We start from the raw sequence: 15,751 nt of genomic DNA on the forward strand, positions 1-15,751 counted from the left end.
AGGCTATTGATGTGGTTTATGCCACAGATGATTCCTGACCTTAAGGGGCTTATAGCTGATACTGACAGTCTTATAAAAGCTGGTGGGGAGAGGAGGCAAAGAGTAGGACTCTTGTTTGAATGGAATTTTCCAGAAGATGTCTTCTAGCACATGGGAAAATTCCATCTGTCTCAGGATGAAATATTTTGTCTCACTCCAGCTCCGGTGACTGAGATGAGCTATATTTTGGAGGCACAACAAGGAACTATTATCCTGTAATCCTGTCTGTGATGCTTTCCTTAATGTACCTTTACTAGCCTGCTAAGGAGCTCATTCCCAGAAAGATGACGTAGATGAGAAGAAAAGTTTGACACATCTTTAGCTTTTTCTCCAGGAGCTGGTGTGAACAGGAACACGTTAATTGTTGAATAATCCATGGAAGAATCCTGAATACGTTAGAAGAGGGGAAAATGCATGACCTCTTCACTCCTTGCATGCATTGGAGGGTGATTAATTCATTTAATTATGCAGCTTGCTGCAGGGATCTAGTCTGTGGCACAAATGTTCTACTGAGCATTTAGTGGACTTGCGATGTAAGTGTCAGAGTCGGATGTCTCAGAGTGACTTTTAGATACAGTCAAATGCAGAAAGAAACTTTCCTGGTGGAGTCTGGATTCCTTAATACACGTGAGGGTCACAAAATGAAACAACGCTTATCTGTCTCACGTTAAGGATGTTCTGTCTCCTATTTTTAAGTAATAAAATGTGTGGCAGAGGGCATGGCGCTCTGTCTGTGAGTCCTGGAAATGATCTGTCCACCTGTCAAAGTCGCCATAGATTGGGCTGAGGGGAAAGAGGTGCTTTGCTGGTCATTTCTACAAAGAAAAAATGCTAAGTGTTTGGGGCTTGTGACACCCGGCAGTAAAAAATGCAGTAGAAATGAATAGAATTGCATCTTAACTGAAAGAGAAAAGCAAACTACTCCTATGGACAATGACAAACATGCTGCTCTTGTTCAGCTCTGTCAGATGCACAGGCCTTTGCTGAGTGCACAGTCCCATAGCGAGAGGCAGATTATGTGACAGCTGAGAGTAGCAAGCTGGTTTTGAGTAGTTTGGTACATCTAAATAGGTGCTGAACTGTATGAGCCACACAGCCAAATGCTCTGTCTGCAGATCAGCAGCTTGGGAAGAATTATTCTGAATAAAACAAGAGGAACAAAAAGTAGTTTGTGTTGAGGGTGTGACAGTAAGAGGCTGGGAAGCTGCAGCTGGCAACATTCAAGGCTGTGCCTGTTGGTTTTGTGATGGTCAAAGGCTTTGACAGGATTAACTGATGTGTTTATCCACTCCCTGTTTCTAAGAAAGTACTCAGCATTTTACAAGCAGGTAGCATGTTAAAGGCACTTCCCCTGAAGTTAGTACTATAGGGGCAACCCCATACATTTTCTAGGCCTCCATCACCACTCCACCTGCTGTCCTTTTGTCTGCTGGAAAAGGCAAGGTATTTTCTTCTATTCTATAGCTGGGGAAGCTTTGGTGGAGACTGGATGTGGTGGAGCGGGCAGCTGCTGTGACCAGGACAATGTCGACAGACTGATAGTATGCTTATCTTTGCCATCTGCTGCCTCAGAAGGCTGCTTGGATTGTTGTCTGTACCCAAGCCAAAACACTCCCAATGCATTCACCGATTAGCTGAGCTATCTCTGGATAAGATACGAAAAGCTTGCCACTTTCCAGTTCTGGATAGCTGGGTCTCACCTGAGTAACAGGAAGGGTTTTAATTCCTCCTTTCATTTTCACCACATAAGGGGCTAATCATCGCTGAGGCCCCACAGGTATCACCCAGTATTCTGTGTCCCACTGAGGCAGGTCATGCTACGGAGCGTAGGCTTCACTTAGACTTGTCCTTCTGCCAGGCTGGCAGTGCCAAAGTCACTCTGGACCCTAGACACAGTCTTCGTCTTGAGGAAGTGGTGAAGGGAAAGAGGAGCCCTTTGGAGTTCCAGCTGGGTTCCAGCTACAGCAGAAGAGGTTTCTGTAGTCTGCTTTCCAGGCCTTAGCCCAACAGAGATGGGAAAAGCCCCATTAGGTCCAAGCGAATCTGTCTTTTCAGGTAGCTTGTCCTGCATGTCTATAGGATAAAGTACTGGTTATACCACAAGGCTGCTAGAGAGAGGGGGTACTTTCTGTAAGTTTCCCATGCTTGCAACCTAAGCATAGCCAAATTTGAGCCATAGCTAGCCCCAACTCACCTTTTAACCCCAATGCCTTCTTTTTTTCTCTTTTTGGTCTCTAAAGCCAGCACTAGCCCTACATCAGGCCTTGGGACTGCTGCCATCGTAGGCATTCTCATTGTTATCTTTGTGCTGCTCCTGGTGGCTGTGGATGTCACCTGCTACTTCCTGAACAAGTGTGGCCTGCTGATGTGCATCGCTGTCAACTTATGCGGCAAATCCGGCCCAGGAGCCAAGGGCAAAGACATGGAAGAGGGCAAAGCCGCCTTCTCGTGAGTATTGTCATGCCTTATATTGCTGCTTCTGTTGATCAGCATGTCCCCTCAGCAACTCCGGGAAAGAAACTGTTTTAGGGAGTTCTGGGTTCCTCATCTCTGATGGGAGGGTACTGAAAAGACCTGGGGCCACGCTGGTTCTGCTTCTTATTTCTAGGAAGGGGTTTCTTCAGCTGTTTCTCGGGTTTTGTCCTGTTCCAGTTAATAGCCATTAAATGGCTGGCCCAAATGCTGAACATCATGGTGGTCTTCTGTGCTGCAGGTAATAACTAGAAGGGGAGTGACAAAAAGAAGTAATCTGCTGTTTAGGCCAGTCTGTTTCTGTCATTTGCTATCAACATTTGGAGCGTGTCTTTGCGGGAGGATAGTATGAATGGGAACCAATCCCCATGCAATTCCTTTGTTACAGGAAAGATGAGTCCAAGGAGCCTATTGTGGAGGTGCGGACTGAAGAGGAGCGGACCCCCAACCACGATGGAGGAAAACACACGGAGCCCAATGAGACCACGCCGCTGACAGAGCCAGAGTATGTTGGCATTAGTCGATTTTAGCACAGGGTCAATATGTTGCCCACAGTTGCCTTAATCCCTGATCTCTCATGCCCATGACTTAGGGCAGGAAGAGAGGAAGAAAAGTAAAATCTCCACACTCCTTTTGTGACATACTAGTGAGGAAATGCCTCCTCTCTTCCCCAAGATTCAGTGACTCCTATTTCCAACACTGGAAAGGGAGTAAAGCAATGTTTCTTGAAAGGCCTGTCTCTGCCAGTCCTGTCCAGTGTGGATATCAGGTACCTGTCCAGGTTCGCTGCAAAGGATCCGGAGCAAAAGCAGCCCCCAGCTAGCACCGACTCCTGCTTGAGCTCTGCCCTAGTAATGCTGGATGAGTGCTTGAATGCCCCATGGTGAAAGCAGTCCTCTCTACTGATAGCAGCAGAGTAGCTATGCCCCAGATGCTGGGGGAGGCATGGCCAGTCTGATTATTCTGTAAGAGGGCTGAGAGCTACCTAGGAGCTTTGTTTATATTGGGGAACTTGTTTGGGGCCCGAGTCTGTGAATCTATGTTAGCTGGGATTGGCAAGGTTTAAGTATTGCCCATTGTCTACATTAAGCTCTTTCCTAAACTGCTGCAGTTCTAGTGTCCTCTGAGTACTTCTCCATAGCTTCTGGAGTAGTAATGGGAGGAATCCACTTTAGGAAGCTGCTGAAATGCTTGTTAATATTTAAGTCGGGTTTGGGATTGATGACGCAAGTTGGATTCCTTTCCTTCAGCAGAGTCATCACAGTGGTGAGGTGGTCAGGGTCTTCCACCCACATACTGCTCACCTCTTTTGATTAGGTTAGCAGTGGGGCCCACTGCTAAAACGGCTGTGCTGGAAGTCTTTGTGAGGTGAGAGGAGAAAGGAGGCTATGTCCACAAGCAGCACTGAAATGCGGACTCGTAGTGCTGAGGAATAGCTGAGATTTATATTGTCCTGATTTTCTTGGCTAGTCTTACTAGAGTTTTAACTCAATTATCCTCCTCTGTGAAGGTTTTCTCTCTGTTAATAAGCCTGAGATGGTGTTCTCAGGCACACTGGCTTCTCATGGAACAAACCATTTGTTTTTCCAGCGTCGCATCCGTGTACTTGTTAAGGCAACCAGTGCTATGTCATGGTTGCTAAAGCGGAGTAACCCTGTCAGACATTGTCCTAAAGCAGACCTTATTCCAGCTAATACAACAGGCTGGAATCTGGTCAAAAGGGCAGAAAAACATCACCTCAAAGCTGCATGTATGTATGTGTATCTACATATACATATGCATTACATGTGTGTGTGAGGAAAAAGAATTATATTCTATGTGGTTTGCTTAAGTCCTTCGACTTGCAGGCAAAAGGACAGGGCCAAGATGAGGGACTGGATTCAGGGGTCCTACACTGGGATGTTGTTGCATGGTGACGGATGGCACAGGGCTGCAAGCTCAGGGAATTGGTAGAAGGCTTCCTTGTGAGGTTAGGTAGAAGAGGCTGAGAAGAAAGTTAGGCTAAAAGAGAAGAGTCTCTGCAAGTTGACAGGGCTACGTTTGGCTAAGACTTGAACCAAAATCTGCGTGAGCAAGCCATTCCTGAAGGATGTGTCCTCTTTGCTCTTTTTCTCTTCTTATTCTTCAGTCATCCCAGCCAGCCCTTGCTACGCTTTGCACATTTGACCTCTGAAAGGTTTCTGCTCCTCTGAGTACCTCTTTCTGTCGTGTGTGTGTGTGTGCTGTAACCACATGCCATGCTGCTGCTGTGCCTTCTGCCGCCTGCCTTCTCACTCTCTTGCACTCTGCTCCCCTTTCCCCTGCTGTCATTTATAGGCTTCATTGTCTCTATTTCTTTTCTACTCCTGTCCTCTTCACAGGCACCCTGCCGATACCGCAGCTACTGTTGAGGACATGCTGCCTTCTGTAACTACGGGCACCACTAACTCTGACACTATCACTGAAACCTTTGCCACTGCTCAGAACAGCCCCACCAGCGAGACTACTACGCTGACCTCCAGTATTGCCCTGCCAGCCACGGCCATTCCTGACTCAAACTCCATGTCGCCTGCCCAGGCTACTCCAGCCAAAGGGGCAGCCACCTCAGTCTCTTCACCACCACCCTCCTCCACCCCCAAAGTGGCCCCCCTTGTTGATCTCAGCGATACCCCAAGCTCTACTCCAGCTACTAATAATTTGTCTTCAAGTGTCCTGTCCAACCAAGGTGCAGTGCTCAGCCCCAGCGCTGTTGCTAACGTGGCCGAGACCTCCAAAGTGGCAGCTGGTAACAAGCCAGCTGCCCCAAGCCCTGCAAACCTCACTAGCCCTCCAGCTCCATCAGAGCCCAAGCAGGAGGTCTCAAGCACCAAGAGCCCTGAAAAGGAAGCTGTGCCGCCCAGTACAGCGAAGAGCTCAACAGAGACACCCAAGAACCCAAGCAGTCTGAAGAGCGAGGCTGCTTCAGGCAGCACCGCAAACCCCTCACAGAATGAGGACTTTAAAATGGACGAAGGGACCTTCAAGACACCAGACATTGATCTTGCAAAGGATGTTTTTGCAGCTCTTGGCACTACTACTCCTGCCAGTGTGACTAGCGGGCAAGCTCGTGAGCTTGCTTCTTCCACTGCAAACACCTCTGTACCTGCTGCACCTGCAAAGACCGAGTATGGCTGCCTTTAATCTTCTGTTGGTTGTGTGCTGTGTCTCTTGTGCACTGGTGCTTGTGCTGTGTTCTTGTTGGGTGTTCTCTTAACTAATCTCATTGTTTCCTTAGCAAACTAACTCACCTGTGAACTAAATAAACAGGGCTTGGCTTTAAAGGTCCAGGAGGAAAGCAGGAATAGGCTGTGCGAGGGACGCAGAGAAAAGACAAACCCAGGAATTTATTATAAATGTGTTATTCTTTAGACTTTTATGCAGCTTGGTCTATTGTAGGTTATTCATTTATGAAAGAGATCAGAAGCAGTTCAGTTTGATGCAAAGGAAGTGCTGTCCTCAGAGGCGCTCGGTTCCTGCAGTCCGTGAGCACAGCCACTCAAATTCCGTTTCCTAACAGATCAGTGGAGCCCTTCAGAACTTATTTCAGTGTAAGGCAGGGCAGGAACTAGTGCCATGTGAAACTGTAAAAGCATGGTACCTCTGGATTTGTCCCTAAACTGGCAAAAGGATAAGGCAGTGTGATCCTGTCTGAGAAGGGGAGCAGCCACAGCACGGTTGGGTCAGGATAACTTGGCAGTGTGTTGTCCTGGTATGTCAGAGATGAATCTCCATCCACTGTACCGGGTCTCCTCTTTACCCAGCTGATTTATTCAGAGAGCATCAGCATGCTCCTAGGCAGGACAACCCCAGGGGTCCTTTGGAGCCCTATGCCACCTGGACAGGATCCGCCTTCCTCAGCTGAGACAAGTCTGCACCTTGTGTTTGGCAGGGGACACTGTGACTGGAGAGAGAAAACAGCATGAAGTCCTCGCCTGGGTAACTGGGGGGAGGGTCCCCAGCTGTTGTGCAGATGTTGGACAAGAACACTTATTGTGTCGGTTTGGATGGCAGTTGCCAACAGAGCCATGAACAGAGAAGCCTGGAAAATGCTGATTGAAAATGGATAAGCCACCCTTGAGTGGACAAGTACCTAAGGTCCCTGTTGGTTCTGTCTTCCTATTTGGACGCCATGTGTTGATAGAGGCAGGATGAAATAGAAGGAGTATCTTGTCTTTCCTGCCTGAGCAGGGTCTGTGCTTTATCATGAGAAAGAGCCCCGAAAAGGCAGTTCAGATTTGTTGTGGGAGCAGCTCCCGAAACCAAAAGGCTGAGTTCACACTGAATCTTTAGCTTTTGCAAAGGCAAGTGTGTTGAGGACACTGGGCTCTGCACTGTCAGCTAGATTGCTGCCAAGAACCTAACTAGCTGTTATAGAGGTAGGTTTACAGCTCACTCAGATAAATCTAGGCTATGCTGTAGCAACCACGCTGGAGACATACCCGAAGTCACAGCTTTGGTTGGAATTTTTCCCATCCTCACATCTCCAGGAAAATTCCCTCATTCCGGAGGCTTTGTATCTAATCCAAAATAAAGCATTGGCCTTGATCATTGGCTTTGATGCTGTGATTGCAGTGTGTGTTAGCAGAAGAGCAGTCAGCCAGACACTGGAGAACCAAGAACCAGGCTCTCTTCCAGATCTGAGTGAAAAACCCATGCTGCTTTACTGTATTATTCAAGTACCTTTACATCCTATGGCTCTGGTCTCCCTACCTCCCTGCCGTGCTCCTGTCCTCCCCAAAGTCGGGAGACGTTCCTGCCGTGTGACTGTTCCACAGCACTGCCTTGTGCCCCACACAGCTACAGACCATCTGGCCCTTCCTGAAAGCCTGGGTGACACAGCAGATGCACTAGGGTTGGAGGGAACCTGGCAGCCTTGATGGGTGCAGCTCAGCTGCTGCCAAGCAGAGAAATCCATGGTCACTGCACCTAAAGCCACGGCCTTGCCATGCTGGGTGCTACAGAGAGACTAACAGAAGAGAGAATTGTGATCTGGCACTGAGCTGAAAGCAGGTAGGAAATGGTTTGCCCGTAGTAAGGAAACATTTCAACTGAATTTAATGCAACTTTGTCGTGTAAAGGAATTCTTGGTATGGTGGAGTGCAGAGCTGTGTTTTTTCCTGCCGATCCAGCCACCTTCTTCTATCTGTGCTGCTCATCTGCTTCCCTTGGGGCAAATCAGTATTGCAACCATAGGCTTAGATTCATCTCACCTGCTTGTCAGGGTGAATTAAGATTGCAGTCATCTCAGACTAACTTTGTGGCTAATGGGCTGGAACGGGCACTTTTTCAGGGAGGCCACCGGACATGCCTCGTGTGGCACTTCCATGGCTGTGAAGAGAGCGTTGGACAAACAGGCTTCTCTGATTCTGCACTAAAGTGCCAAAAGACAGGCTGAGGAACCTGAGCTTTAGCCTGTGAAGATGCTAATCTCCCTTACACGTGTGAAAATGCGTTTGACAAAACTCACTTCTTCTGTGTATCCCTTCCTGCAACACACCGGGAAATTCTGGGACTGACTTCTGTAGGGCAAAAGATATTCTGCTAAAATGGCAGTCGGTTTTAGTAGGACATTTGGGTGACAGAAACGGGAGACGGTAAAATGAAATTCCTTTGCAACTGTGTGAGTTTTCCCTTTTGCTCCTTTTTTTACACCACAACATGCCTTGTGCTTCTGCTGCAGCCTGAGACCTCATCCTACTAGTATGTTAACTCAGGGCAGGAGGAAAATCAAAGAAGATTTCACTAGAGCTAAATGAAGCTGGGGCGGGAAGTGAGTTTGGGTTTACTTATTTCTGCGTCTGGAAATGCTCATTTTGCTCTAGCAAGGCGATATATTTGCTTGTTTCCAAAAACATGTTCTTTCCTTATCACTGATTCAGCAATAGGCAGTATATATTTCTCTGTCTCTAAACTGTGCTATTTTGGTGATTCTTCTTCAGGAAAATCCCAGTAGAAGACAAATCTGAAGTGCAAGCAACGGAAACTAAGACACCTCCAGCAGAAGTCAAGACGGTCCCCAATGAAGCCACACAAACAAATGAAAATGAGAGCAAAGCATGATCAGCGACAGATGAAAACAAATGACAGAACAACTTCACCCAAGCATTTAAAACACAAAACACAACACACATCTCATTCCTCTAGTGTCTGTTGCCTTTTTTTAAAAAACAAACAAAACAGAAAATGCATAAATGGGGGGAGGGGGGGAATCTCTCTCTATTCTTTTCTTTTCTTCTCTTCTCTTTTCTTTTTTTTTTTTTTTTTTTTAAAGATTTCTAGAAAGGTTCTATTTGTTGTGCACTTGCTTTTAAAAAGTAATACATTTTAAAAACAGGGTTAAACCCGTAACCAAATCAGGGCTTAGCTGACCCTGTGTATATTCAAATAAGCAAAATTGCAAATACCATTTGCAATGTGGTTAGGAAGCTCAAAATCAACTAGTCCTAGACAAAAAAAAAAAAAAAAAAAGACAAAAAAAAAAAAAGACCCTGTTCTTTCCTTTGTTAGGATAGCAGATATAACCACTGTACTACTTAGTACAGCTGGTACTTAATGAACAAAGTCCACAATTTATTTTTATACTTTTCAGTCGAGTTTGAAATATGTAAAGCCTCATAAATAAGTTATAATTTCTGTTCACCTTGTATTTGTTCAGTATGCAAAGTGTCTTGAGCTCTTTGTGACTGAATTCTGTTCTCCACGTTAGACATTTATTTGGGTATTTTTTTTTAGGAAGAATGCCAAAATTGCAGCTTCGGGGATATATTTCAATTTGCAGTATTCAGACTCTACATTTCTTTAAATTTTATGTTAATTTTTGCCAACTTTCGTTCTTTCCAGTGTTTACAATTGACAAATATTTTTTTTAACTTTTGTTGTGTTTAAATGTATGTGTAAAATAGCTGCCTTTTTTTTTTTTTTTTTTAAGTAAATACAGTCTATAGATACTAGGTTAGCAGCATGCTTGCTTTGCAAAGGGAGACATTTTAAAACATGGATGTTTACAGTAGTTGTTTCCCCTTTATCTTTTCTTAATTATTGTTGTTGTTGTTATTATTATTATTATTATTATTATTTCTTACTGGAGTAAGAAGAAAAGTAATACTGGGGTTTGGTTTGGGTTTTTTTTGGGGGGTGGGGGGTATTCAAACCACTTGTCACCAATCAAGGTCTTTATCCAGCAATCCACATAAACACACGCTTAACTTGAATGAGAGAGTTGCTGGTGAGAGTCCTTCTATACTTAAATTTAGTAAGAGTTTAAGTCCCTTGCTGGACCTGGGCCTGACTGCATAAGAGAAATATCATCTCTGCTTTTTTAGGACATTCTCCCCTTTCCTTCATGGAACCCTCCCGGAGCTTTGAGAAGCAGAAGGGAGATTGTACAGTTAGGGCTGGTCTGGTCTCATCTCAGATGTTTGACTATATCAATTCCTCCTTAGTATGTCATCAGTAAATACATTTCCTTTGACCCTAGAAATCTGATTTAAAAGCAAAGACTTTTTGCACAAGGCTGCTTGGCAGCATGCAAGACCTCTCCTGCAAAGCCAGCTCCATCAGCAGTTGGACTGGATGATCGTTGTAGGTCCCTTCCAACTGAACTATTCTCTTCTCTCACATCACTTGTATTGAGTCATCCCTGTACGCTCTGCAGAATCAAAACGATGAAATCAAGAGCAAGAGCTTGGAAATCAATTGCAAGATTGATTTCACTTGTCTTGGCATTGCGTCTTTAACAGTTGGAAAGGGGGCTGACGTAGTACGTGTCTTATCGTTACGGAGAGGGAGGTTATCATTGGGAGTCGTGGAGCAACACTGAGATTTTGGGGTGAAAAGGAAGGAGGCTTGAGCAGAAGGAAGGCAGAGATACATAGGGGAAGACCAGCCCATTGTATAGAGATGTTCCTTCTGTTGGGCTTTTGGTTTTTTTTCTCCTTTTTTTTCCTTTGTTTTCTTTTTTATTCTACTTTAGATCTGCAAGCTTGTGCACTGTGGGTGCGTGACTATTTTAGTGTGAAACGTGTTTTTTGTCATAGTATTGAAATAATAAAAGCTTCAACATAGTTTGGATGTGGAAGGTATAGCGATAGTTCAGATTTGAAAAAAAAATATTCAGGAAAAAAAAAAGAGAACAACTCTTAGAAGGAACAGAAGCCTTTAAATGAAAAATCAAACCGAGCTGACTTATGGCATCCATTCCGTTGCGCTAAGGTGATGAACAGAACGATGATGGGGGGTGGGTAGACTGCAGTTTGGTTCAGGTAAACTGAGCCACTTTTATCGGTGTATTCTTCTAAGTATGCAGTCTTTTACAGTGTCATCACATAATTTCAAACTGTGAAAAATAATGGTCTTGTCATTTGCTAAGTGTGGGGTTTTTTGCATTTTTTCCGTAGCTCCTGGGATGCAAATGGAGGATGACTGGATATGTAGGCGTAGACACTCATGCAGTACCCATCCTGAGCAGGATATAAGGGCAGGATGGGTCCTCACTTCAAAGCCTTGTGTCGAAGTCGGCCCTTGCATGACCCATCACAGCAGTGTCGGTGTAACTATGGGGAAGTTTGGCCCACGGTCCCTAGGATTTTTTTTCTAAGGAAGCAATCCATAAAATGCAGCACAAAAAGCTACCGTGGTCTGCCTATGGCTGGGGAGAGTCCTTGGGGTAGCAGAGGACGAGTGGGCAGGCAGTGTGTACCTCCATTCCTGTGGATGACCGCAACAATTTGTTCCTCATTCTGCATGGTTTTTGACTGCTTTTGTCATCCATGTTATACCTCCTAAGTTACAACCCGCTGAGAGCTGAGCAGCTGATAGGGACCAAACGCTTTACAATGCTAATGACCAGAAACGTGTCCAGTGACACTGGTCGGCACCTGTTGGGTGAACGTTGCGGTAGCTATCACCTGGATTGGCGTTGCTGTCAGAAAAGGTAACCAGCTCAAAGCCCAATCCAACACCCAGCTGCATCATGAGAAAGTACCCTGCTGACTGCAGTGGGTTTGTGTGGAGATCGATGGAGTGAGCACCGTTCCAAGGCAGAGGTGAAGCCTGTGATTGCCTGGCCACTGGGAGTGTCCATCCAACTCCTTTTCGATGCCATCGTGACACCTCCCAATACTTGTAGATTAATTCTGGAGAGTGGTTTTATACTCGCCCTCAATGGAGAATAATTTGTTTTGATTTAGAAGCACCCCGTTTCCAAGATAGCTTAGGCTTCATTGCTTTTATTTAAACCTTTGAAGAGGGACCAACCTGATGCCGTTTACGCTGTATATGTTTATATATGTATCCATGCCATACATATATATCTATATGGCAATGCAGACTGATCAGCTTCTAGTTGTGGAGTGATTACATTTCATGCTGCACCATACGTAAAGATGATGAGATACTAGTGCATCCAGTTGTTCAGCTTTTAGAGTGGAGTTTTATTTTCACACTTTTCTATGGAGCCTTCAAACCCCAGATTTTCACACTAGGCTGTTTTGATAGTTGTTCTCAGACCCTCCATTGACATCCTTACCCAGCATTCCCTACTTTTGGGGGCCTTCTATCTTGTTAAAAAAACAAAAAAACAAAAAATCTTTTTACCAAGTGAAACATCGATTCCACCTCTATTCCCATTCTCACTGGTGTAAATACTGATACTAACTGAGGATTTTGACTTTGCATTCTGTCAGAATACTGTGTTCAAATAAAAATTACAAAAAAAGCTCACGCGTACAGTCTGCCCTTCTTTAGATGCTCTGCTAGGTCCTGCGTACAGACGTGGATTCCCAGGGCTGTATTTGCCGTGAGCTTAATGCGGAGCGAGCGGTCCCGTTGGGGCATGCCCGCAGCATGAGTTGAGCACCTCTGAGGCTCTGGGCTGTAGACCAGCAAGAAATGCAGCCGTCTGCGCAGTGGTGCTAGCGAAGCCGTCCTGCTGCGTGGTTCGAGCCGGTACATCGCTGAACAGTGGCAGTGGGCTACCGTAGTGCCTTTCCAAACTTGGGATGCGCAGGAAGAACACCTGCCAGCTCGTGATGCCACCGACGGGCGCTTCCCAAGTGCTGAGTGTCACAAAGAGAAGTATTTTTAAACTTTGCTTTTCTGTCCCCCTGTGGATAATTCCCTTGAGGTAACTAACACAGAAACGCAGTTTCATGTCCACTGTGAATCGGGGACAGCTCGATTTCCCATGAAAAGGTGCTCCTCTGTTCACCGGCTAGGAAAGGGGGCGGGAGGGGGGGGTGGTGCGTGTGTGCATGCGAGCGTTGGCTTTGAAAAGTGTCCTTAACCCATCCTGAATGGGGTGCCTGAGCGTGATTAATGCGGGATGAATCTAATTAAATTTAATTCTGTCCTAAGCATTGACCTCCCAGGACACAGAAGCAGAAAGGGGGGCTCTGATAAGTATCACTGCTCGGGTGCCAGAACTGTTCACGGAAGAAGAAAGTAAACGTATTGGCTTGAAGTACTTGTTATCCCAAGAGAACACCCTTCTCCTTTCTGCTTCCTCTCCAGCGCTTTGCCCTCCGTTCTTGCCTGCTGTTTACGCTGTGGTTTACAGTAAGATGGTATTTCAGCAAAGCTGCTGTGATGGGCCCCGTATGCCTTTGGTACCACTGCTTTAGAAAAGGCTGTCACAGGAAAAATGCCCAGGAAACAATCCGCCTTGGTGGGTTCTTCCATCAGGTGTCTGTCGCTGCAGAATTCCTTGGGAATTCACGTTCCAGATTCATGCTTTCAGCTCCTTTACAGCTGTCATTTTTCTTTCATCGCAATTCCTGTCTTCCCTCTCCTGACTTCCTTGTACAGAATTTGTGGAGTTTTCCCAGCCTGCTTTGTTCCTGAAAAGAGTTCCTCCTTACGCCGGTCGGTGGCATGCAGAGGGGAAAATGGTTCTGTATTCAGAGACTGATTTCTGCTTTGTTACGCTGCGTGTTTGCGATACCACCTTTTTTATGAGAACCCACTGAGAACAACGGAGAGTGGGCAGATGCGGTGCAATGCCGGTCCGCGGCTAACATGCGCCTGTGCAGTTGTACCGTACAGCTTGCTTCTGCGGGAAAGTTGGAAAGTCAAGAGACGCTTTGGAAATAGTTTCTTTCTTTTTTCTGTGTTATTTTTTTCTTTCCCCTTTTCCTAAAGTTTTAGCTAAAAACTGCCAAAATTCCAAACTTTATTTACTTTTTCTAGTCTGGGGTTGCAGGGGGGTGTCTGTTTACTTTTTCTTGAGAATATCTCCGTAAGTTCAGGCAAAGTAGACTTTCTTTTCACACTGAAGTTTTCATTTGGCTGAAAAAGAGCTTTTTTTCTCACTGCCTAACCATTTGAACAAAAAAATTTCGACTGCTTTCAAGTCAGGAAACTTTAATCGATAAAAGTCACTGATTCTGTTTCAAGGGAAGCCTCTGAGGTTGCTTTTTCCGTGTTCCTGGCTTCAGCAGCTGCTTCCCTGAATCACAGCAATGTCACCTCTGCCTAAGGCCTGATGGACGGACCCTGTTCCCTGGTGTTTGGCTTGTTTCCTGCTGTAGCATCCTAATGAACCATGAGGAGCTCAGGTAGCCTTTCCTCTTCTCTCGGAGATTAACAGAGGGACCCGGAGCACTTGGCCTAATTTACTGTTGCTGCAGAGCACATGCCCATGTGGGAAGAGTAATGAGTTTTCTTTCCCTGCAGTCAGGGTTGTGCTCAATGACAAACAGAACCGAAAAATTCTTGCCTAGATCTTTGTATTTCTTCAGCCATTCATCAATCTTCAGACCTACCCTTCTTGGTAGTTTTAACTTGCCTCTCCCTCTGTTGAGGCCATGGCACCCAACTGTCAGTGTCGGCTTGGCTGAGTGTGCCTGCTTTTACCCCAGGCTGGGCTGAAGGGTAAGGCCAAGCGGAGGTGCGGGGGGCTTAAGGGAGGGGGCTGGGGGTCTGCTGCAGCTGCTTCTTTCTCTAATCTCTTCTAGCCATTCTAGTTAGTTGGCTCATCATCACCTATAAATATGTGAATATACACGCGTACGCTTTCAGGGCATCATTTTAAGTGCTTCTGTACTGAACTGTACGGAGGTATTTAGAGACCTGGACGCCATTTCAGTAAAGGTGGCTCTCTGCGCCTTAGCCCATTAAGCGCTCTACTGTTTGTTGTAAACTGGCAGGAAAACGCTGTGCATAGCGGCATGGTGTTTGCTCCGTTCTCCACCCATCTGGAGGGAGTTTATCTGTGCAGATTCACAGCCGGCGGAGACAACCTTTCTGACCGCCCCTCCCTTGTTCCCATTCGCCTCTCACGGTGCCGTTGCGGGAGGGGCAGGAACCGAGTCCGTCCGTCTCCACCAGTGCATGGGGCTGGGTGCTGCTGCTTGCGTGCAGCACCCATGGGACAAGAGAGAGGGGTGAGCAAGAAAGGCTGCCCCGCCTCTGCTTGCTGCAAATCTGCAATTCCAAAACCGTCTTTTAATGAACCAACAAGCCAAGCTCTGTGTAGCGTGTGGTTTACTTATAACAGTTTTTATTTTCTTAGGCCTTAAGCGTGGCTTTATTCCCCAGATTCTCTAGGATAACAAATAAAAGCTAGGCTGCTAAGCATCCCAGTGACATACTATTGCCCTGTGGGTATTTTTAATTGGGCACCACGGACGCTGGATTTGAAACAGCTTCATTAGAGGAAAAAAAAACCAATCACCTTTGGGATGGAGGCTTACACGAGGAAGAGCAGAGCTGACTTGCAGCGAGAGGAGAGAAGGGAGCTATTTTGTTTCAGTGCACGAGGAAAGGGGAAAGAGATCTTCTGGCAGTTCCTGCAGCACGGGCTGGAAAGGACAGCAGATCCTCGCTGCCTGTGGAGTCGGGCAGCTCAGCGCCTTGTTGGCACACATAGCCCGGGAGAGCATTTCTCCTCCCGGGCAGCGTGGTGGGATATTGAAGAGCAGGCAGATGAATATAGCTGCGGTTTGTAACTTCACAGTGAAATCTCTCATTTCACGCCCAGCAGACGCCAGAGTGGCCCGCACTTCTTGGTATTCCACACCTTAGGCAACGCTGCCGCTTTCAGGAGACTTGCCAGGTCACCTCTCTCTCTCTGTTTCTCGCCTTTATCTCCTGAGGCAGCTGGGTTATAACGCGTCTGGAATTAAAATATCCTGGCAGTGCAGCAGGGACTCAGAGATGCTCTGACTCCCTTTGGTGGCTGACAGCTTCCATTAACTGCCACCTCCAATCTTCTGGCTCTGGAAAC

General features: G+C 46.2%; 1 protein-coding gene across 3 annotated transcripts in view; it reads left to right on the plus strand.

Moving 5' to 3' along the window:
* The window catches only part of NCAM1 (neural cell adhesion molecule 1), a gene marked incomplete at its 3' end in the record, with an annotated part of 147,347 nt that extends 138,758 nt beyond the window's left edge, over window positions 1–8,589 (plus strand). For 2 of the 3 annotated variants that reach the window (XM_082330581.1, XM_082330580.1), the window contains 4 exons: window positions 2,280–2,487; window positions 2,900–3,016; window positions 4,872–5,654; window positions 8,469–8,589. In XM_082330581.1, coding sequence (XP_082186707.1) covers window positions 2,280–2,487; window positions 2,900–3,016; window positions 4,872–5,654; window positions 8,469–8,589 — 1,229 coding nt within the window. The remainder of the gene's footprint in view (window positions 1–2,279; window positions 2,488–2,899; window positions 3,017–4,871; window positions 5,655–8,468) is intronic. The other variant, XM_082330582.1, reaches the window with a different exon arrangement.
* Between the last annotated feature and the right edge of the window lie 7,162 nt (window positions 8,590–15,751).

The sequence above is a fragment of the Platalea leucorodia genome (genome assembly GCF_965183815.1).
Source record: "Platalea leucorodia genome assembly, chromosome: 20".
In the NCBI taxonomy this organism is placed as follows: domain Eukaryota; kingdom Metazoa; phylum Chordata; class Aves; order Pelecaniformes; family Threskiornithidae; genus Platalea; species Platalea leucorodia.